A 23,846-nucleotide genomic window follows, 5' to 3' on the forward strand; every position below is an offset into this window, starting at 1 on the left:
CTGAGCCTGCGCGTCCAGAGCCTGTGCTCCACAACTGGAGAGGCCACAACAGTGAGAGGCCCGCGTACCGCAAAAAAAAAAAAAAAAAAAGAGAGAACCCCATAAAGTAGTCTATATGATTTCCAAGGCAATGGTAGGAATTTTTTAATTGTCTTTACAGTAACCAAAAGGGTTCATGGCAGAAAATCAGAACAATTTATTTTTCCTCTATCTATAAATCAAAACTGTGGTTCTAATTTAAATGTTTAGTTTGTACCATTAATATATTATGATAAGGATATGAATATAGAATATGATGAGCATTCCATGGGGGCAAGATTGCACTTAAGAATAAAAAAACGACATTTCAACGAAGGGCTACTTCAAAAGTGGATTACCTAACTATTTTGATAAGGTTTCGTACGGAAACAATAATGAATAACATGTCATGAGCAACCAGAAAGTCGTTAGTAGTAATTGGAGTAATTACTTTTTAACATAATCCCAATATAGACTACCAATTCAGTGCTCTTGGGGTATATCCAAAAGCTCAAGAATGTCCCTTCATGCCATAATAAAAAACTGTAATTCATTCCAAATGATCCTAGCTGGTTTCTGTCAACTAACTGCCCTGGAGACTTTTAACTATGATGTAATTTTTGACTCAAGTTGACCTTTCTTCCCATCTATAAACTGGTTTTTTTTAAAAAAAAAACAGTGTCTCTAAAAGAAGCTATCAGTTCCAAAGAAGGAAGCTGGGGGGAAAATTTTTTCCATATAGCTCAAGGGACCACCAAAAGTAGAATGTCCATCCTGACACTTTATCCAGATATCCTTATGCTTAACTCAAATCTTCCCTTTTATATGTCACCATCCTTCATTCTACCTTTTCTAGAAATGAACTTTCTTTCATTTTCAGTGGGAATGTGGTCTTTTCTTAGACATCTATTATGAACTGGAAGGAAATGTAGCTATTACAGAGAGAGATGAAAGCAAGATGGATACATGGTATAGTTCTGTCCTGATTTTGTCTACCGTGTCTTTCCTGTACCAAAAGCCCAGAGAGCAGAAGAGATTCACTTCTAGACTATGTGTCTGTCTGGAAAAGTTAAACTTCAACATAAATGGCAGTCAGAACTGCATATGAACACGTTCATGGGTTTCTAAAGGCAATGCTGTCTACTGAACAGTCACCAGATTAAAAGGTATGAAATTCTTACCACAGCTAACATCTGTGACCTCTACCAAGGTCACTTGTCTCCAAAACCTAGCACTGAAAAATTTAACAGAACAGTAATAAAAATGTCCTCTACTTTCCCTCATGGAATTGTTCTAAAAGGTAAAAACATATAAAGTAAAAATTATCTGACCTCTTTAGCTGACAAACATTATTAAAATGGAATTTTTAAAATTCATCTATGACATCCCTGTGGATATTCACACCTATCCCTTTTCCTCTACTCCTTTCTAAGGCCCAACAACAAGGTCCTCAAGAGTTACAGAGCATTTGATTGCACGTCATTGTTACATTTTCCTCCTCCTACAGAAATGATCCATGCACAGGGGAAAGCACTGAGGAGTGAAATGTATTTTGCAGAGATTGGTTGGCTAAAAAGCTGAGAAAGGCCTTGTTTCTCCTACATCACAGTTCCAGCATATCTGATCACAATAACTGAGTATTTAGCTACCTCTAAGCTACTCTTCATCAGAAACAATCATTCTTGTATCTTTCTTCTTCATCTTCACACCACTTTCAATTTCTCAATATTCCTCCTAAAATTTGGAAGCCAAAACAGATATACTAGTAACCTGAGCACATGGAGTAATTTTTGGAAGGAAACAATACTCATAGCAATAGTACCCATTCACTTGGTTAGAATTTTAATCAGAATATCCATAATGACATGTATTAAAACTCATATATTGAATATAGGATATTCAGAATTAAGATTTTTCTCGCACGTCTGTCAAGCATAACCTACTTTTAAACATATCTATTTTATAACTGCCGAACTCAATCCTGTTAGTTAATAACATTTTTAATTGAAACTATAAAAGTGTCTTTAAGTTCTATCTTTGTCTTTGAAATACTAGCACTGTTAGCTAAATCAGCATCTTTCAACCATAACTTCCAAGTTTGAATCAAGTTCACTTTCTTCCAGTCTTTCTTTGAAGAAAAAAAATATATATGTATAAATATAAATATAAAGATATATAGAGAGAGATATATATAGAGAGGGAGATATATATACACTGTCTCCAAGAAGTTATCAATTCTAAGAGTAAGAACTCCAGATGCATTAAAATGGCCCAAATACCTAACAGAGTAGGTAAAGTAAAGGTGGACTGGATGGATAGATCATTTGTTACAGACCATTTACTTAAACTTTCTGATACACACATATTTAAGTATTAGACACTTCTGACAAAGTCTTCAGTGTTTAATTGGTCAACTTACAGTGGCCATACTAGCTCATCTGCTGGTAGAACAATACATTAAATCAAATACAAGATGATATATTGGTATAAGAGAGAAGATGTAAATAAAGTTTAACCTTTTGTCCCTAAAAAACTGACATTAAATAAGACCAAAATATCACATCTTGGACTTTCATAAAAAAGGAAAATAGCAAACCAAGGGTAAATTTCTAAGATACTCACGGCAGTACAATCTGTGATACAAAGAATAGAACTAAAAAGGCCAACAGTGGAGAAATATAAAACAAATTATCATACACATTATGGGATACTATGTAGCCATTAAAAATAAGATAAATTAAACTTGTGTAATGGAAATGAAATAATAATATCTGTGACATATTTTTTAATTAATAATATACATGCATATAAATGTTTATCTACATATACAGGCATAAATATAGATAGAGAAATTGACATAGATTTTATATATACAGTTGGTTATCTCTTAGAAGTGAAGTTTCTAATTCTGTGTCATCAGCATTCAATATAGAATGATACATGTCTTCACATTATTAAAAAAATTTGCCAAATAGGGCTTCCCTGGTGGCACAGTGGTTGAGAGTCTGCCTGCCGATGGAGGGAACACGGGTTCGTGCCCTGGTCCGGGAAGAACCCACATGCCACGGAGCGGCTAGGCCCGTGAGCCATGGCCGCTGAGCCTGCGTGTCCGGAGCCTATGCTCCGCAACGGGAGAGGCCACAGCAGTGAGAGGCCCGCGTACCGCAAAAAAAAAAAAAAATTTGTCAAACAAATGGTGAAGAAAGCAAACAGGGGCCTTGCACAGACCCATGAAGACAGTGTGCTGTGAACTGAGGTACATGTTTAAACACTCTGTACCTAACATCAGAAACATAGTTTTCTAACTCCTTTGTTTTTACAGAGAGGATTCACTGCTAGTGTCCTATAAAATTTGTTCTCTTCATGTGAACTTCAAACTTTGGTTTCCTTGATGGAAAGTTTAAAAAAGGCCAAGAAATTTGGAGCTAAAATTTGAAAACTACTGCCAATTGAAAAGCAATTAATTGTGAGCTTAAATATTTCTGAAACCATAATGAAGAAAAAATGTATACTATAATTTGCAAACTATCTTTTTAAATACTTCAGAATTTATACATTGCACAAAATTAGGCCTTAACACTTCTCTTAGTTACTGGAAACTTTTAGTCATTAGCAAACATTTACAAGGAGATTGCAATATCAAAACATTCTTAACTTCAACAGTGTTTCCTGAAAGAAATGAGTCTAGCATTGTCATGAATTTGTCTACTATAACTTGCCATTAGAAAGAAGGGAAGTAACACAATCTGTGGTCTTCACACTGATTTCTTTTTCATCTTACTTAATCCTCCCCTCAAAATAATAATAATAATCCTAAAAGAGAGAAACGAGGTTAAACTATGCCAAATTGCCATTTTTGTAAGTCAAAATGTTTCAATATTGAAATTTTCATGTAGTTCAATCTAATAATATAATTCTCAATTTAAAATTGAGGAAACTAGGTTTTGAAGATTTCAATAAAGATACAGTTATTGAGAGGTAAAGTCAAGATTTCAACTTGGGTCAATTTGTCCACAAAATCCATGTTCTTTTCACTACATTATACTTTTGCCATTGATACTCTGAAATTTTTACAGATATTACTTTTTATTTGAAATTTAAGCTAATAGTCGCTCTGTGCTAGGAAAAAGCAATAGCAGGCACTTGGTTTTGATAAGAATTAGAATGAATGTCACACAAGACTTTAACAAATTAAATTTCATATATATAAAATTTGTGGGTTGAACAAAGTATATTTTCTTCTTTAAGCATGACACACTCAAGCTTTAAAACCAGTACAAGTCTAAGACTAGTTTTCTTCAGGCAAACCAAAGTTAAGGAAACCTTGTAGATCCATTATGATCCAGGAAACTAAACTTTTCCAAGATTTTCATTTGACTCATTTATCACTCTCTTAAGTTTTAAAAAATGTACAAACAAGATCAAAATAACTGAACAGTTCAATGATGGGTTCTACATAGTCCAAGCTAAGGCCCTAACCCCAGAAAATTCTATTGTAGGTAACAAACGTAATACAGAGAATGTCCGACAACAAATGCCATTTCTCAGATGGGAGAAGAACTTCTTTACTGAAGCTCTACATTCTTGTGGTTTAATATGAGTCATTTTTTTTTCCAGTTGGAATCCATTAGTATAGACCACTGATGATATTTGCTTGGTTTTCCCTTTAGATATTCTGAGCTATGGAAAAAGAAAAAAAGAAAAATGTATCTTCACCTATGTTTGCATAACTCTAAGCACTTTACAAATGTGCTTTGGAGCCTGTGCTTTTCAAACCAAGAGAATTAACAAAGCTCAAAGGCTCAAAGTAACTTAACAAAAGTAACTAGGCCAAGGAAAATCAGTGAGAACTAAAAACTCTCTCATCACCCTATCTCATCAGTATTTTCAATAGACAGTTCTTATTTTCTTGCTCCACAACTGTCTCTTCTTAGGGCATCCTTGAAATCATGTTCCTATATGAGGTGGGGCGACAGGGAGTTCACTCAGGATAAAATGCTAATTGAAAGGCGCATAACAGAGGGTATACTGGGGGAATGGAAGTCAACAAAGAGAACCAAAAGTATAGCGGGGGGGGGGGGGGACTTGTTTAGAAGCTTGTTTTGATAACACTATCATAGGAAAAATGACCATAGTCAGAAAGGCGTTTGCCATAAATCATTTCTTAAATTTATCTTGGCGTTGATGTACCTTTTTTAAAAAATCTCAGGTGTATAAGATGTGTACATCATTCATCTCTTCTTGCCTTAAACTATGTCAGACCTCTGGGATTCCTGATATGCGTCTGGAGACTTTAACAATTTCCAAATCCATGAAAATCATCAAAGCATGCAACTTTTCCCTATAAAATCTGTGTTGGATTCATCTATCCGTAGATAGGAGTCATTGTCAAATTCAACTTTCCAGCTTCTAAAAATGTAAACAAATTCTACCGATCATGGAATAACCATCTTCTTCTTTATCTACTTTTTCTTTAATCCCATTGCCAGAACTGAAAAGAAACTACATTTCACAAGACTATTTATTACATCGGCATTTATCACATCACAAAGCTGCATTAAGACATGGATACTAAGAAGTAAGGTAGGCTCACTCTGCCTTTAGGTAACTTACTCTTATACTAAAGTCTCACTCTTAGTTCATGCCTTGGCAATGATTAATTACAACATGTCACAGCCCTTTAAGATCCCACTTCAATAATCAATACTGGAGTAAAGCATATTAGATGTTAAGGGCCACTTGTTGCTTTTCTGTCATGAAAATGAAATCTCGTTTCTTTGTCCAAACTGTCCTTTACGACTCCCAAAGGAGCTCTGTTAGAGTACCAATGGCTGGAGCCTTAAAAGCTGGCAGGAATGAATAGGAGACAGAAACAATATGTAATAATAACCATTATGTTTTACATCTGTGATGCTTTCAATTCTTCAAAGTAGTTGCCTGTTAAGTCATTCCTAATCCTCAGTACAACACTCTGAGATAAGTGGGATCATTTCATCCTGTTTTAATGGGAGTACAGAACAGTTAAGTGAATTGCTGTATATGAATATGAAGGATGAGAGAAAAGGGAAGGAAAGATGAAAGCTGGCATTTTTGGAACTCATTACATCATAGGCTTTGTGCAAGGTACTTTAATCCATGAGCAAATTATTTATAATTTCTGTGCTTTACCTGCCTCTTTTGTAATAGAACCTACCTTGTAGACTAGTCAGGACTCTGACACTGAATGTATAAAGAATTTATCATGTCTGGCCCATGAGAACATTTCAGTGAATGCTGGCTCTAGATATTATTGAGGTTACTTCTTTTAATTGTCTTTAAGGTTCACAGTAATCTTGTGAAATAGGCATTATTACCCTGTTTATCTGCTGAAGACTCCAAAATTCAATGGCGATTAATACAAGCTTTTCTGAATAAAATGCGTTCTACCTCAAGATAAAATTCCACTCAGCAATCATAACCAAGTTGCTGCAAATTTTGTGCCAATTACAAATAGCAACTGACAGGCTTCCTTTGTCCACAAGGATTGGGGGTCAGCCAGAGGCCAATCAAAGGAAAGGAAAAGTCTCTGTCTTAATGCCATCTGCCATTTGCTCAGCAAATTCCTTCCATCTTTATATTTCTCTGAATTCCTTTTAATATTTTCATTGATAAGCATAAATAATTTCTATTATTATTTACTATTAATAGTATTAATACCATTAATGCTAACTAATATTACTTAATATTTATAGTAATACTATCTTTTGCTAAGCACATATGCACCAAGTGCTAAACATTTCACTTGCATTTTCTCAGGGAATCTTCACAACTAACCTAAGAGGAAGATGACTTAAACTTAGTCTCAGAGAAGTAATTTGCCAAAATCATAAAGGGAGATAAATGCCTGAGCCAGGGTTCAAACTCATATCCATATAGCTCCAAAGCTTATGATATTGTCAATAAGGGATTAAGGATGATTGATTTTCCTCCATAGAATTACCTAGGCATTTTTAAAGTCAATTTTATGATCAACACAATGCTTAGCATGATGAACTAGAAACACTGACTAGAGTTTGAAGAACTACTGTCCACATTCAACTTTGCACTGAGTCCATAAAGAAGGCATTTCCCAATACTAAATCTGTCTATCGAATGAGATAAATGAACTAGAACAATACCTAAGGTGCCTATAACATTCTGCAGTTCTACAAGCTTCATTCCCTCAGGCTGGGTGATCCCTAGGAAAAAGCATACAGCCTCCAGGATTATGAGGAAATAAATTTCTGTTGTTAAAGCCACCCAGTCTGTGGTCCTTTGTTATGGAAGCCTGAGCAAATTAATGCAGTAGGAATCAGTTAGGATGAGGTATATAAGTCTGCTTCAGGTTTAAGAATAATCTATACACTATATTCTTATCTTTACTTATTAATACAAAAACACACAAACATACATACAAACAGTCTTACCCAGAGCCACCGTGGTGGGATGCATAAGAACCTTGGATAAGAGTAGAAAATTCCAGGCTCTAACCCTCTGTGTCTCAGAACCTCCCTGGAGGAGCAGCGTGATTGAGGGTGTGGTCTTAGTATGAGACAAATGTGGGCTCAAATTGGGCTTCTCCAGTTGTTAGTTATGTGACCTGGGGGAAGTTACCTAACCACTCAGAATCTGTTTCTCAGTTCTGTAAAGTGATCATTCTTATCCTCCAGGGTTATTATAAGGATTAAATTAAATATGTAAGGATTAAATGAGATTATAAAAGAGCAAAGAAATGACTGTGTCTGGTACATAATATGTGATTTACAAATGGTTATAGCTGTTATTAGGTTGAATCACATCAATGGCTGATATTGGATTTTTTTTTTTTTTTTTGCGGTACGCGGGCCTCTCCCGTTGCGGAGCACAGGCTCCGGAAGCGCAGGCTCAGCGGCCACGGCTCACGGGCCCAGCCACTCCGCGGCATGTGGGTTCTTCCCGGACCAGGGCACAAACCCGTGTTGCCTGCATCGGCAGGCGGACTCTCAACCACTGCACCACCAGGGAATCCCTTGCACCACCAGGGAATCCCTTGGATTATTTTTCTTCTATCAAAATGACAATTACATATGGTTCAGCCTACGGTAATACTAATGTTGCCTAGAGGCAGAAGAGCCCAATGGTTAAGAGTACAAGTTCTAGAATCAGGATGTTTGGGCTAGAGATCTGGCTCTGTCACTCACTAGCAAGTTACAGAGCTTCTTTAATTCAATTTCTTAGCTGGAAAATTAAGAATTAAAAATATCTACTCCATAGGATGGGTGAAAAGATTAAATTAATCCAAGCAAAGCTCTTAGAGTAATACCTGGTACTTAGTCCTCAATGAATGCAATCTGCTATTGATACTTTTAATAAGGAAATGAAGGAAGTAGATTTGAAAATCTAAGAAATTAATTCCAAGTTCCAATTCTATGCTATTTTGGATGGTATTGATAAAAGAGAATTATACACTGGGTATTTAGGTGAATATAACAAACAGGTTAATCATTGTGCTAAAATTCTGCCAAACATCATGGAATCAGAAAAAATTTAAATAAAAATAAATCTCATAATCCTTAACAATTTGTCAAAAACAACTGTAATACTGGAAATATCTGTTATCTTGGGTGTAAATCAATAATTTTTCATAACTTCTTGAATTGCTCAACATCTTTAAATATCATTTCACATAAGATGAAAAACTAGTGGTCTACAGAGTATGGCGTTTAATGTGTCTTGCATATATCTATAGAGCTGAATATTGGACTGAGAGGAGCAATGAACCAGGATAGTGACCAAGCCACTAATCGAGTGAGCAATAATGAGCAAATCACTTCAACCTCATTTTTCTATTTGGGAAAATGAGGAAGAAATCTAAGTAAAGATTACAAAGCTCTCTTTCAAGTGTAAAATTATATGAGTCTCTATTGTAAATGGATTAAGTACATAATGGTTGCATCATGTAATGTAACTCATTTCACCTGTCAATAAACAAGAAGTAAATTGTTTTCAATAGCAGAATGTTAAGAATAAACACAAATAAACAAACAAAACCAACTTATTTAAAAGCATCCTCTGAATTGAAACCACAATATTCTGTGCAATAGAAGGAAAGAGTTAATGATCAAGCCTTTTCTGAAAATGACAGGAGGCATATATTCCTTCTCAGCAAAATTAAAGCTGCCTAGGCCAGCTGTAAAACCAACAGTGACTTAAAATCCTAGTTCTGTTTGTCCAGAGACTCCAATCTCCAACCTTAAGAAACTCACATGACATCAGACTTCTGTCTCTGAAAAATGTTAATTATGATACAAGTCTTAGGACTCTTGAGAGGGTAAATTGTTAATGTTTCTAAATCACTTGAAGCATAATGATTGACCAAAGAAAGATCATCATTGTAAGATTAGAAAAAACCTCAATGCTCACAACTTTCTTCTTCACAACTTCTTACTGAGATACCAATCAACATAGGTATCTCAATAAGAGTTTAAAAACAAGAAAGAAAAGATCCTCATGACCATGTAGCAGATCTAAAATAATAATTGTGAGATAAAGCAAAAAAAAAAAAATTAAATTCTCATCATGGCACCGTGAGAAAAACTAGGTTTTTCTTCCCCAAATATTAGCTTTGGGGACAAATATATAAAACAAAGACTAATTGAATCTGGTACCATAAAATGCATTCTCTTTGCAAATTAAAATGTTTATATCAATTAAATTATATCCTTTAATTGTTCAAATGTCAGAAATAGAACTCAGAAATAGGTGAACATGAATATGAAGGCTTCTATACTATAGATAGTATCCTGAGTTAAATTGCCCCAACATTTCAAAAAATTTAGGAAACTGAATTTCTCAGAGTCTGTCACAACACATTAGTATTTGCTATTAAAGTACGAAATACATTTTCCATTCTTTGAAAATAAATAAATCAACACAGATTTCAACTTAAGTAATCAATGGAGTCCTTTGTTTAAAACATCATTATGGGAAGGTGAGGAAAGTTATTGTTTGGTTTGTTTGTTTTGGCTTTCCTCAAAACACTTTTTTTTCCCTCTTAGCTAATTTTAAGATTCCAATATTCACAGCATGTCATAATTAAACATCTCCTAGGAAGTGCACAGTCTGATTAGCACATTAACTCAGGCATAAACCAGCCGTGACCATGTTGCCTCCAGGCCTGGGTCAGCCTAGTCTGGGAAAAAACAATTCTGATGAAAACTTCTACTAAGACATATTAAATCCCAACATTATTTTATCTTCCATCATTTAAGATCTTCTTTTCCCTTAACCCTTAATTTTGGTCTGAGAACAGTCACCAAGGCTACTAGTAATAAAAATGGATACTCCAGTTCTGAATTTTACCTTCATTCTCAAAGGCTCCCACCCCAGAAAGCTAGGAAGATTAGGGAGAAGTCAGAGATATTTTTATAGTTATATGCCAATAACTAGAGTGCACAACTTCCTACCCAATATTAAATCCTGTTCAGGAGAGAGGGAACAAGAGGACTACCCATATGCTGATGTCTTTTTATTGGGCTGATTGGTGACTAGTTGCTTGCCTTAAAGCAAAATGATAAATGCATTTGGCCATGAAGGTAGGAAAATCTCCCCCCACCACAGCCAACACATATACTGTCCAAAATGGTACCCACTAATCACACATGGCTATTGAGCATGTGAAATGTGTCTAGGGCCACAAAAGAGCTGAATTTTTAGGTTCATTGATTTCATTAATTTAAACTTTTTTTGAAGATTTTTTTCATATGGACGATTTTTAAAGTCTTTATTGAATTTGTTACAATATTGCTTCTGTTTTGTGCTTTGGTGTTTTGGCTGCCAGGCATGTGGTATCTTAGCTCCCTGACCAGGGATTGAACTCGAACCCCCTGTATTGGAAGACGAAGTCTTAATCACTGGACTGCCAGGTAAGTCCCTTAATTCAAATTTAAAAGCTGATATTCATTTGTGTTATAGGAAAATCTTTAAATATGTTTGGAACAACTTGGGTATGTGAATACACGTTTTCATCTGTAAAATTTTATGAAATTTAAACACAGGTCAAGTATTTCTGATGAAAATTTAGTGACTGAATTGTGATGTACATAAGTGTAAAATGTACACTGTACTTCAAGAACAGGCAAAAATAATGTAAACTATCTCAGTAATAGTTTTAAAAAATACTAACCACATGTTGAATGCTTCAATCTATTACAGTACTTTGGATATATTATTTTAAATAAAATATATTGTTAAAGTTAAATGCCACTGGCTTCTTACTTTTTTGAATTACTACTGGAAAATTTTAAATTACATATGACTCATATTATATATCTATTGGGCAGCACTGATAAAGAGTAATACTAACCAGTAACAGAAATATCTGAGATGGGCCAGTGAAGTGGTTTAGAAAATCTGTGTAGTATGAGGGAAAAGCAAAAGGCCAGAGAGCACTGCATTCAAATCCTAGCTTTGACACTGACCACCCAAAGGAACCTGATCAAATCATTCATTCAGATTCCTCAGCCTATACTTCCCCAGGTGCAAATGGGAAGAATAGTTTCCTAGCTCAAACACAGCATTTGTAAAGTGACTAGTATATCATCAGTATAAATAAACAGTTGAATAAATCATCTTTCAATAGAAAGCAGAGATTTCAGACCACTACAAAGAATTTACTGCTTCTGAATGTCTATGTCTTCCTGCAAATGAGCTATATCCTGTGGACCCTTTATTCCTATAAGACTAGTACAACTTTATTATTACCTTACATTTTACAGATGCATAACAGCAACCTTAGACTAAAGGCTATTATCAAAATGTTCAACAAATGGAAGTACTGTTTCCATTTGTGTTTTAAAGTGATAGCAATCAAATTCATTTCCAGAAATACCATCATAATTTTTATGAACTTAAAATTTACCTAAAAAGGACTTATAATATCAGAGTACCTATGTCCTTTTCAGGATTCCTACAGTTCTATCATGGTGGGACCATGTTCTTGTGAGTGCTTGGTAGGCTCTAAAAAACTGCTCTAAGGCATTAAGTTCATAATATATAGTTATTAAACATGTAAAACATGGGAGCCTGCAATATTTATTTTAAAATTAATTATATCTCATCGTTCTACTGTATTTCTTTGCAATTTGAAAAATGCCCGCAAATTCTTATACTATGCAACAATGCCACAATCATCAAAAGATTAGAAAAGATAAGCCAATGACAAATAAAATTAAATACTCCTTCATTAAACAATAGTCAAACTATAGATAGAGTTCCTTTTTCAGTAAAAGTACAGATGATATCTATTCCAAATGGTGTAGATAAATTAATGACTAGAAAATTCAGATAGGTGATTACTGAAAAGTGAGACTTTGTAAGTCATCTTTCTTCCTCCGCCATGATGCCAAGAAGAAAAGCTATTCCTTTCCACTATGACTCTTCATAAAATGTTGACTCCTGACTTGATGGGTTGAGGGTCAACTCAACTATGATCATTCTTATGTTTCCATGAAAACTAATTTACAATGACCTTTCTCTCCTTCAGTCTGCCTCTTTCATTTTTTACTCATAGTCTTCCATTGAGTCCTTTTATCACTTTTGTCTTCATTCAACTGATTAATATTTATTGAGCCCCTACTATGTGCCAGCTATTCTGTAGGCCTCACCATTGAACCTCACTAGCCTGTCATATTATTCAAACAAAACCACTGAAGTAGTTTGAAGTGGGATGAGGTAGAGAGAGGTGAAACATATATTTTTTTAATTAGTTGGGTTATATGTGTGTGTGTGTGTGTGTGTATTCTTCATATCTGACTTGTCACCAAAATAAATTTGAAGCTGTTACACAGCATCCAAACTCATAAAAAATTAACTTGTTGGTTTCCAACATAATTAATTTTTCAATAAGTTATCATTTTAGCTTATACAATGTCATAGAGCTGAAATCCAAAGTTCAATTATGACATTCCAAGTTGTCTAGGCTTAGATTTTATATTATTACAACTACGTCCTGATCAAGATTTACCATTTTTTAAAGGCAAATTTTACCATCGTAACTCTCAAGAGTTTTCTCCAAGTTGTTCATAAGTTATATAATAGGTCAGATATAGCTCCCACTGAAAAACCTCATGTTTGCTAATTTATACCTAAGGGGGAATGTTTAGGAAACAAAGTAACATGATAGGCCAGTAAACCTTCCTGTGTTCCTTAGAGGAAATTTTTTCTTAACTTGTTTATTGAATTAGTTGTTGGAGTTTCCATTAGATTGTAAGCAACCTGAGGGCAAAGGGGAGGTGTTACTCTCTATGTGCCCATTTGAAAAGTAAAGGTTTCATGACAGTTTTCTGGATGGCTGGATGTCAGGGTGGTTGGACAAAAGAAAGAAATGTTCAGATTTAGGAATCTGCAATAAAATGAGTTTAATCTTTGAGGCTATGTTTATCAGTCCATCAGTTGAAAATACAGATGTTGGGTGATTATGATGTGTCAATGTAGGTCATCAAATTGTAACAAATGTATCACTCTGGTGTGGAAGGTTGATAATGGGAGACTTATGCATGTGTGGGGATAGGAGAACATATGGGAAATCTCTGTGCCTTCCCCTCAATTTTACTGTGAACTTTAAACAGCTCTAAAAAAAATTCTTTAAAAAAACAGTTGTTAAACTTTAAAAATATCAACTGTGTGAACAACAGATATTGAAGATAGTACCTTACTGTATAAAATGAAATATACATCAATTAATTCAGCCTCAATTTATTGCAATCTTAATATGTGCCAAGCACTACTATAGGAGCTGAGGTTTAAAGATAAATGAGATCTATAACTGTAAAGCAGGAAATGGAAGGCTGGCTCCACTAAATTCATCTGAACTAGTCAGAATTTTAAATAGTCATTAAACCATGAAAAAAAATGCATCTCCTATTTAGAATGTATTTTCTTCCCCAGTGAAAAGGAATGACAAAATCTGCTTTTTCAGATGCCCTAAGATTTTTCAATATGTTTTATATTTTTTGCTTTTGCTTAGAAAAAGCTGTCTCCTTGTATTGTACAAAGTAAAATGTCCTCAGTGCCACTGCCTTTTGTTCAGGAGACAAGTAGGAAGGGGAAGGAGAGGAAGAATAAGAACAGAAACATCATGGAATGGAGAAAAGAAAAATATCGACCTGAGATAAATCAGAGCAAAGTTTTGCACTATATCGTTCTCCTATTAGACCAGAGCACTGGAACCACAAGCAGCAGTTAACCTAGGGCAAGCCGCTGAGAAATGCCCAGAAGTGAATAACCGCCTTAGACACATACTTTGTGAGAACTCACAGTAAAAGGAAACAGTGCAGAAATTCTCTGTAAGTTGATGGGCGGGCTGAAGTCTTGATTTAGTAAAAACTAAAATCCTGTCATGGGTTGGTCCTCCAAGTGAAGGAGACCTCAGGACTCTTTGCAGCTGGCAAGGAGTAGCACTTTTCTCAGATACTACTAGCCCAACAGTTCACTTTAGAAGATACTATCTTTGGCTCTTAAAAGAGTCAGTCGTTTTAACTTGGACGGGTATAAATGATAAATCATGAAAACTTGACCACTTTAGACAGTAACAAATGTTTCTGAAATGAACAACCGTCCTGGTGTTTCTTTAATGAATGTAAAAACTGACCAAGCTTTGTAGCATCCTCTGCCCACATTAAAGCCATTCCACAGGTCAACCAAGTCCCACTTACCCCCAACATCTGGTGGAGGTAGTGATACTCTGGCCCTTGGTTATACAGCAGGAAGGTTTTCCAGAAAAGCAGGACATTCAGGGACAGCCAGATAAGCTAAATCATATGAAGGGTGAAAGAAAAAAATTAAAAATAAACATTACCTGATGAATGGACACCTCAAGTACATTCATTGGACACAGTACTTTCAATGGAACCTCAATTAGTCATTGCAACAAAGTATTATTGGAAGAGAACTTGGGAAATTTACTCTCCTCCGGGCTTTCATTTCTTTCACTCAAAATAATTACTGAGAACCTACTCATGTTTCAAGCCCAGGGAAATAAGAATGAGCAGAAACAGAAATGTACCTGCCTTTGGGGAGTTCACATTTTATGAGAGAAATAGACATTAATCAAATAAACTCATGAAAAAATATATAAATACAGGCTATCAGGCTGTGCAATGGCCCAGGGGTAGGGGTTGATGGGGGAGGCTGGTGAGCTCAAAGGGCTGAGAAAAGGGTTTCAATCTCCTCTCTAACAAATTAAATGGAAGTTATCATGCTCTCCAAAGCCTTTCCTGTTCTGATGTTTTTTATGACTCTAAAACTCATATTATTTAACATGGATTGCAATAGTTATGGCTTAAGATTTTTATGATATGTTTAGAAAGTGAAGTGAGACTAGGAAAGAAGTCCAATCTTATTTCCTTAGCATTTCAAAGCTGTTTGAGGGTGCAACCAGAAACATGCAAGCAGGTGTTAAGATAATTTTTTTGGGCCTCCTGGGACACTCCTATTTAAAACTTTAAGAACAATAAAATAAAGCAAACATCCAGGAACTATTCTGTTAATGGCTGCATTCAGGAAATGCCACACAATAAAAAGACAAATAATATAAATAATAGACAAGCCCGTCCTTTTAGAACGTGTACTGTCTTAGCAGCACATTGGTAAATTCCTACACACCTCAGATTATTGGGGGGAGTTGCCAACCATGGCTCCATTTGGGGTCTAAAGCTTTACAGCTCAGAACGCAGGGAAATTCTAGTTCAACGATGGCTCCATGGTGTAGAGGAGGAGCGTGGGTATTGGCTTCTGGGAATCTACTACTTAATGCCTCTGAGACCTTGGGCAAATTTGTTACTGTCCATGTGCTTCAAATTCCTCGTGTATAAAATTAGGATGAAGGCAAGAATGGCCTACCTATCTTACAGAATAGATCTGAGGATAAAATAATGAAAAATAATCAGAGAGGGGAGAGAGAGAGGGGAGAGGAAAGGTAATGAGTTTCTGTAGAAGCTGAAGGTAATCAGTATTTCTTACAGTTATTTTTGTGTTAAAAGTAAATTTTCTTTAATGAGCACAGCAATGGTATTTTTGTTTGTTTGTTTTTCATTTAAAACATTGTCCTTACTAGCAGTAAAATTTGCACAGTCTGTGTTGGTTTCCATTTAGTTTTTGCTTTTTGAAAGTTTATTTGTCTATGATATTCAGAAGTTTGGAAAAGGGTTCTATGTAGGGCAATTCCGAACCAAAGTTCATTATCATTCAGTTTTATTCAACAAACTCTTATTGAGCCTCTTCAGTCTGGCATTCTTAAATTGCCTTCACATTAGCAAGCCTTATTTTCCAACAAAGTATCTGATCCTTGAGGGATTCAGCTTCTTCAGTATTTCTCAGGGAATTGACCCAGCTGTGTGAGTGCACGGTAGACATTCCTAAAGGCCTTAAATGGTCTTTCCCACACTCACTTTCTAAACATATCATAAAAATCTTAAGCCATAACTATTGCAATCCAGGTTAAATAATATGAGTTTTAAAGTCATAAAAAACATCAGAATAGGAAAGGCTTTGGAGAGCATTCTCAATTGACCAGCAAGCTGAAAACCACTCAGAGGAAAACCTATCTGACCTCACTCAGCCCCTGCACACCTGAGATTAAGCATCTGGGATGCAAACAGGTCTCCTAAAGATCGCAGTTATCCCCTTGCAGGACAAAATGAGACTAAGAAACGAGCGACATCACCACGTCCCGGGCGTTGCATGTTGTTAAACTTCAAAAATATCAATTGTATGAACAATAGATAATGAAAAATAGGACTTTGCTGTATAAAATAAGACCAACAGAAGCAATCTGGAAAAAGAGCAAAAGGCGGGGTGGGGGGGGATGTTTAAATGGTTAAGGAAAAAGCTGTGTTCACTAACAGCGATCTCTTCTCCCTTCCTCCACATCCGCTCTCCCATCAAAAGTGTAGGAAATTTGCCCAGCACTTGGAGGAAGGGAGGAAGCGGATGGCTATTATCTCCAGGTATTCCCGGCAGAAAGTTTTTGTTAGTTGAGAATGTTTGCGTTAGAGGCAAAACTTCCAGCTCCCCACCCGCGCTCGCTCAGAGAATGAATCAAAATCGCTGTCCCAGAGACAAAACGCCGGGAGAGCCTCGCCCGCCATCCTACCAGGCAGAGGTGTTTAACCCCTTCGTTGGCCAGCCAGCTCCTCCAGGACACAGCCATGCCGCCGGCCCCGCCGCGCCGCGCTCTCCGCCCGCCAGCCCGACAAGCAGCGGCGGCCGCCGGGGCAGCGGTTACAGTGGTGCGTGCGGCCTGCGGGGGGGGCAGGGTGGGGACGGAGGGTCAAAGACTGAATGGAAGCCCGGCGCCGGCGCCGCGCCAGGCCGGGCGGGGTATGCGCCCCGGTACCGGGTCTCCCGAGCGCCGCGGACTCGGCCCTCGCGGGGTCTGCGCTGCGCCCTCCGGCCGCCAGGACCCCCTGCGCCGAGCGCGCGCTCCCCGGCTGCGCGAGTCCGCCCCGCCGAGCCGGCCCCTTTGTCTGGGGGCGAGCCTGTTGCTGTGGCTGCCGCAGTGCAGGATGTCCTGGGCTAGGATCTAGGAGGCGTCCCCCAGCAGCCTCAGCCCGGCCTGCCCCGCTCCGAAAGACCCACCAAGGTGTGGAGACTGGTACTCAGACATAGAGTGGACACCCTCGCTGCCCCCTTGGACACACACACACACCCCTAGTCCTTTTGGACTGGTCGTTCCCCCCACCCCCAAAGGTTCCTCTCTCAGAGCCTTGGTAAGGAAATTTGAGCCGGAAATTGTCTTTTGTGTACTAGCGTCCCCCTTCTCCCGCCCATCCTCAGCAACTCATCCCACCCCCAAGCAAACGCCCCCGTCACAACCCTTACCTAAAGCCTCCCTCTACCTACCCCTTCCTACCCCCTATCCCTAACACCGATGCAAAGCTTTTAAGAAACTTCTGAATAAAGAGACCTGCGGAGAATTAGACAGTGGTAATGATTGCACAACTTTGTGAATGTACTATAAATCACTAAATTGTACACTTTAAACGTGAATTTTATGGTATGTGAATTACATCCCATAAACCCATTATTTTAGGAAAAAATAATAATAAAAAAAATAAAGAGTCCAGGGGAGTTAATGGTTAAAACTGACGTAATTCTCAGGGGCTCTAGGGAAGCTCAGATTCACTCTATTTAGAAATGTGTGTTTTACTACCTAGTATCAGAGTCTGTTAAGTAATAAGAATCCTCTCAAACTTGTACCAGAGGCCCGGTGAAGGGTGATTAAAGTGTGGAATGTTCACAGGCTACCTAGCCTATACTGCAACATATCAGTATTAGGGAAAAAACAAAAAATCATGCATGTGAAAGAATGTCCAACGCAAAGTAAGTGTTGGATAAATGTTTGTTAAATCAGGAACTTTCTCAACTCTAGCAACTAATAAGTGGCAGAAGAAGTAAACCACTAGTAGCCTAATCTCATGGCTTTCAAGCTCTTTTTTATTTTAGTGAAATACATTTTACAACACGTGCTATGATATATAATTATATTAAATTATAATATATAATGTATAATTTCATAAAAATCATACTTCCTTTACTACATGCAGTGTACTTACCTCAATTTCGTGAACTGATTAATGACTGCAACCCCCAGTTCAAAACACGAATAAATCAGTATCAAATCCCAGTTAGAATTCACAAAGTGCTCTAATAGTCCTGCCATCTCTTTGACATACGACTTTCCTGTTTCATGCATGATCTAAACCTGAAAACTGCCTCAGATCTTTCTGGGGCTAGGGAGTGTATTATTTATGAATAACACCCTGTTCTTATTGGCCATGTGATACCTGAGGACAAGAAAAAGAGCACAGGGAGTACCCAGGGGTGTCACCACTGGAGGCAGGTCAAATTCTGGGACACGCTGGTGTTCCTCAAATTCCCCCCTAAGAAACCATCCTCCAGCCACAATTTCAATCGATGGGAGGTGGGGAGACTCTGACACAATGGTCTGGCTCTTCTCATGAGTTGAGAGGAGGGAAGCAACTGAAGAACAGTAGAATAAAAGACAATTTTTTTTTAAGTTTAACTACTTCCAAAAAAAAAAAAAGACAAAAATAATGGATCCAGCTCTTACTATGTACTTACTGTATCAGTCACTGTCCTGGGTACTTCATGTACAAAATCTCACTTCATTCTCATAACAGCTCTACATGTGGATGTCAGTGCCCTTACTCCAGAGTTGAGGAAACCGAAGCTAAAAGAGATTAAGAAACTTGCCTGAGCAGGTGGGGAGAATGGGCAGACGTTGGTTTAAAGGTACTAACTTCCAATTATAAGATGGATAGTTTGGGGAGATCTAATACACGGCATGGTGACTATAGTTAACCATATTGTCTTATATACTTGAAAGTAGCTTAGTGAATAAATCTTAAATGTTCTATACACACACACACACACACACACACACACAAATGGTAGCTATGTAGCTACGTGAGGTGATAGAGGTGTTAGCTAAAGCTCAGATGATAATTATTTCCCCATATATAAATGGATCAAATCAACATGACGTACACTTTAAACTTAGACAATGTTGCATGTCAATTATATCTCAACAATGCTGGAAAAACATGTTAACTGGAAGAAAACGAACATCGCAATAAAGATGAAAAACAATAAATTAAAAGAGAAGAGAAATCTGTCTGAGATGACAAAACAGGCTTTTGCTTATAGTTCAAAAAAACCCATAATCAGATCCTTTTCTGAACTCTTTTGTACCATGATAGAATGCTATACATTGATTATTATATTTATCACTATTATTTTATAGGAGCTCTGTAAAAGGGGACTAGGTCCTAACTGTTTATGTTGCCTTACAAGGATACAGTACTGCAAGCTATCCCCAGGGGACAGAGCTATTGCCATGTTGTGCAGGAACTCTCATTAATGAGGTTCTTTTCAATATAATTTTCTCTAGGCCCGACTGTTTAGTGCAAGTAGATACTGTCTTTCCCAAGATACGGAAGGCTGTCCTTGAAAGTAATGAAGAGAGAATCCTGTAGCTGTATCAGTATTCCAAACATCAGAGCAACAACAACAACAAGAATAAAAATCACACTTTTACCAGGAAAAAACTTCACAGGAAAAAATCAAATGACAAATACCTTTGCTCTTGGCCGAAATAATGTTAAAATAGTAGTGATCATCCTACATTGATTATAAACTCTGTTTGGAAGTTTGAGATGTTCTTGGTCTATTATTTATTACTTACTAAATACAGAAGCTTTGTTTTTTGGTAGACAGTGTCCCTCAAAATATGAAATCCAGGGGGAAAAATTGATAAAAGTTTCCCCCTTTGGTCTGCTTCATTAGTTGGCTTCTTTATGTATCAGCTCAGAGGCGCACCTTTGCCATGAAGCTTTCCCTGGCCCACCTCACCTCTATGCTCACACAGAATCATCCTGTAGTCTGCATTCCTCAATGTGTTTATAATACTCCAAACACATGATCATTACTCCATTTTCCACATATTATTTTAGTTGTATGCATGTGAGTGTGTGTGTCTAATTCCCCTCATCAACTGACCTCCTCAAGGACAGGGATCTTGTCTTATTTAATTTTTATTCCAGGACTTTGGAAAAAGATTGTTACATAGTAGGAACTTCAGAATGTTTGATATATGAATGAATAACAGTTAAGTATATTATCCTTCTTTTTGTGCCTCTCTCAAACTTCAGTTTCTCAAATGTAACTTTCCAATAATGTAAGAAAAGTTTCTGTTTAGCTCGATAATTAACTACCAGAAAAGAACCAACGGGGCAGGAACTCTTGCTATGGGTGTCACCTATACCACTAGTCACAGGATACGCAGCTGGGACAAGTGAGTACCTATATTAGCTTCCTGGGGTTGGGGTAACTGTCACAAATTTAGTGGATTTGAACAACAGAAATGTATTATCTCACAGTTCTGGAGGTCAGAAATCCCAAATCAGGTGATTGGGTCAAAATCAAGGTGTTGACAGGGCCCCAAACCCTTCAGAGAGTCTTGGGGAGAATCTGTTCCTTGCCTCTTCCCAATTCTGCTGGATGCTGGCGTACCCTGATTTATGGCTGCATCCCTCCGCTCTCTGCCTCAGTGATCACGTGGCCTCGCCTCTTCCATTGTGTGTATGTCAAATTACCCTCTGCCTCTCTCTTATAAGGACTCCTGTGATCGTATTTAGGGATCAACAGATAGTCTAAGATAATCACCCTACGTCAAGGGCCTTAACTTAATTATACCTGCAAAACTCTTTTTGCCTTATATAAGAAGTAATATTTACAGGTTCATGGGATTAAGATGTGATATATCTGGGTGGTCATTATTCAGACTACTCTAGTACCTAAAGTTACTTAATTGATGTTAATTTTCTTTCCCTGATTTCCCAGCCTGAGAGAAGGATTTTTGAGGAAATTCACCTTAAGACATAAAAGTTGGAACTTTTACTAAGTTTTTCTGTCAAGAAGTCAAAAATTATAGACCAGGAATCATGCCAGAGAGAACTCAGCAAGCTTTCTTAACCTTTGTGACTTAGACTGAGTTTAGTATTTTGGTTATTCCATATCTGATTATCAGGAGTTATTAGTATTAAACTCAAAAATGGAAAAGAGCCTGTGTGTTTTTCTTACAAACAGAAAAGAAGAAAGTAGGAAAACTCTGTCCCAGTATGCAGCATAACTGGTAAAGTGGGCAAAAGAGTCCTAAAGTTGTGAATAGCTGATGGCCATATTAAAGAGAAAAGGAAGCTACACTTTATCCCCAGGACCCTTGGCAAGGAAGAAGGGCCCCCAGGGAACCAGCAAGAAATGGCCCAAAGGCTTAACATTCACAAGCCTGGGGACAAGTTCCAGACAGTGACTCATTGTCATTTCTACACAAAAACAAGTGTAGACCATCTTCTGATTCAGGCCTTTAGGAATGTCTACCGTGCACTCACACAGCTGGGTCAATTCCCTGAGAAATACTGAAGAAGCTGAATCCCTCAAGGATCAGATACTTTGTTGGAAAATAAGGCTTGCTAATGTGAAGGCAATTTAAGAATGCCAGACTGAAGAGGCTCAATAAGAGTTTGTTGAATAAAACTGAATGATAATGAACTTTGGTTCGGAATTGCCCTACATAGAACCCTTTTCCAAACTTCTGAATATCATAGACAAATAAACTTTCAAAAAGCAAAAACTAAATGGAAACCAACACAGACTGTGCAAATTTTACTGCTAGTAAGGACAATGTTTTAAATGAAAAACAAACAAACAAAAATACCATTGCTGTGCTCATTAAAGAAAATTTACTTTTAACACAAAAATAACTGTAAGAAATACTGATTACCTTCAGCTTCTACAGAAACTCATTACCTTTCCTCTCCCCTCTCTCTCTCCCCTCTCTGATTATTTTTCATTATTTTATCCTCAGATCTATTCTGTAAGATAGGTAGGCCATTCTTGCCTTCATCCTAATTTTATACACGAGGAATTTGAAGCACATGGACAGTAACAAATTTGCCCAAGGTCTCAGAGGCATTAAGTAGTAGATTCCCAGAAGCCAATACCCACGCTCCTCCTCTACACCATGGAGCCATCGTTGAACTAGAATTTCCCTGCGTTCTGAGCTGTAAAGCTTTAGACCCCAAATGGAGCCATGGTTGGCAACTCCCCCCAATAATCTGAGGTGTGTAGGAATTTACCAATGTGCTGCTAAGACAGTACACGTTCTAAAAGGACGGGCTTGTCTATTATTTATATTATTTGTCTTTTTATTGTGTGGCATTTCCTGAATGCAGCCATTAACAGAATAGTTCCTGGATGTTTGCGTTATTTTATTGTTCTTAAAGTTTTAAATAGGAGTGTCCCAGGAGGCCCAAAAAAATTATCTTAACACCTGCTTGCATGTTTCTGGTTGCACCCTCAAACAGCTTTGAAATGCTAAGGAAATAAGATTGGACTTCTTTCCTAGTCTCACTTCACTTTCTAAACATATCATAAAAATCTTAAGCCATAACTATTGCATTCCATGTTAAATAATATGAGTTTTAGAGTCATAAAAAACATCAGAACAGGAAAGGCTTTGGAGAGCATGATAACTTCCATTTAATTTGTTAGAGAGGAGATTGAAACCCTTTTCTCAGCCCTTTGAGCTCACCAGCCTCCCCCATCAACCCCTACCCCTGGGCCATTGCACAGCCTGATAGCCTGTATTTATATATTTTTTCATGAGTTTATTTGATTAATGTCTATTTCTCTCATAAAATGTGAACTCCCCAAAGGCAGGTACATTTCTGTTTCTGCTCATTCTTATTTCCCTGGGCTTGAAACATGAGTAGGTTCTCAGTAATTATTTTGAGTGAAAGAAATGAAAGCCCGGAGGAGAGTAAATTTCCCAACTTCTCTTCCAATAATCTTTACACAATATTTTCCTTTGTACACTGACATGGGATTTCATACTTCTCTAATTCTTTCTCTTCCCCAAATATATCCTCTTTACTCACAGTCTCATCCATGTGTGCGTGCTATTCTTGCTTCCTGGCATACCAGACCTAGTGATACTCACTTAGTCTCCAGACTCAAGATGAGAATCCTTCCTTCTTAGAGGCTCACATGGATTTCTCCCAGCGGGATCAGGAACCTCTTCTTTGTGAGCCTGTGTCCACTGTGTGTAGCCCTCTCTCAGGGTAGTTATCAGGCTGAATTTGTTGATGTATTTTCTAGGTTGTTTCTCCAACTAAAACTGTGAGCACTGTGAAAACAGGAAATTGTTCTTCATTACCTAAATCCTGGTGTATGGTAAGAGCTCAAAATAT

The 23,846-nt window shown here is 37.3% G+C and overlaps 1 protein-coding gene across 1 annotated transcript in view; it reads right to left on the minus strand.

Annotated features, from left to right (window-relative positions):
* Positions 1–17,464, minus strand: part of NOX4 (NADPH oxidase 4) — a 148,535-nt gene extending 131,071 nt beyond the window's left edge. Inside the window, exons 1-2 of the mRNA XM_060157883.1 lie at positions 17,168–17,464; positions 14,730–14,825 (exon numbers count right to left, since the gene is read on the minus strand). Of these exons, the coding sequence (XP_060013866.1) occupies positions 14,730–14,825; positions 17,168–17,224 (153 nt within the window). The 5' untranslated portion in view covers positions 17,225–17,464. The remainder of the gene's footprint in view (positions 1–14,729; positions 14,826–17,167) is intronic.
* Positions 17,465–23,846: the final 6,382 nt, after the last annotated feature.

The sequence above is a fragment of the Lagenorhynchus albirostris genome, chromosome 9, assembly GCF_949774975.1.
Source record: "Lagenorhynchus albirostris chromosome 9, mLagAlb1.1, whole genome shotgun sequence".
Lineage (NCBI taxonomy): Eukaryota > Metazoa > Chordata > Mammalia > Artiodactyla > Delphinidae > Lagenorhynchus > Lagenorhynchus albirostris.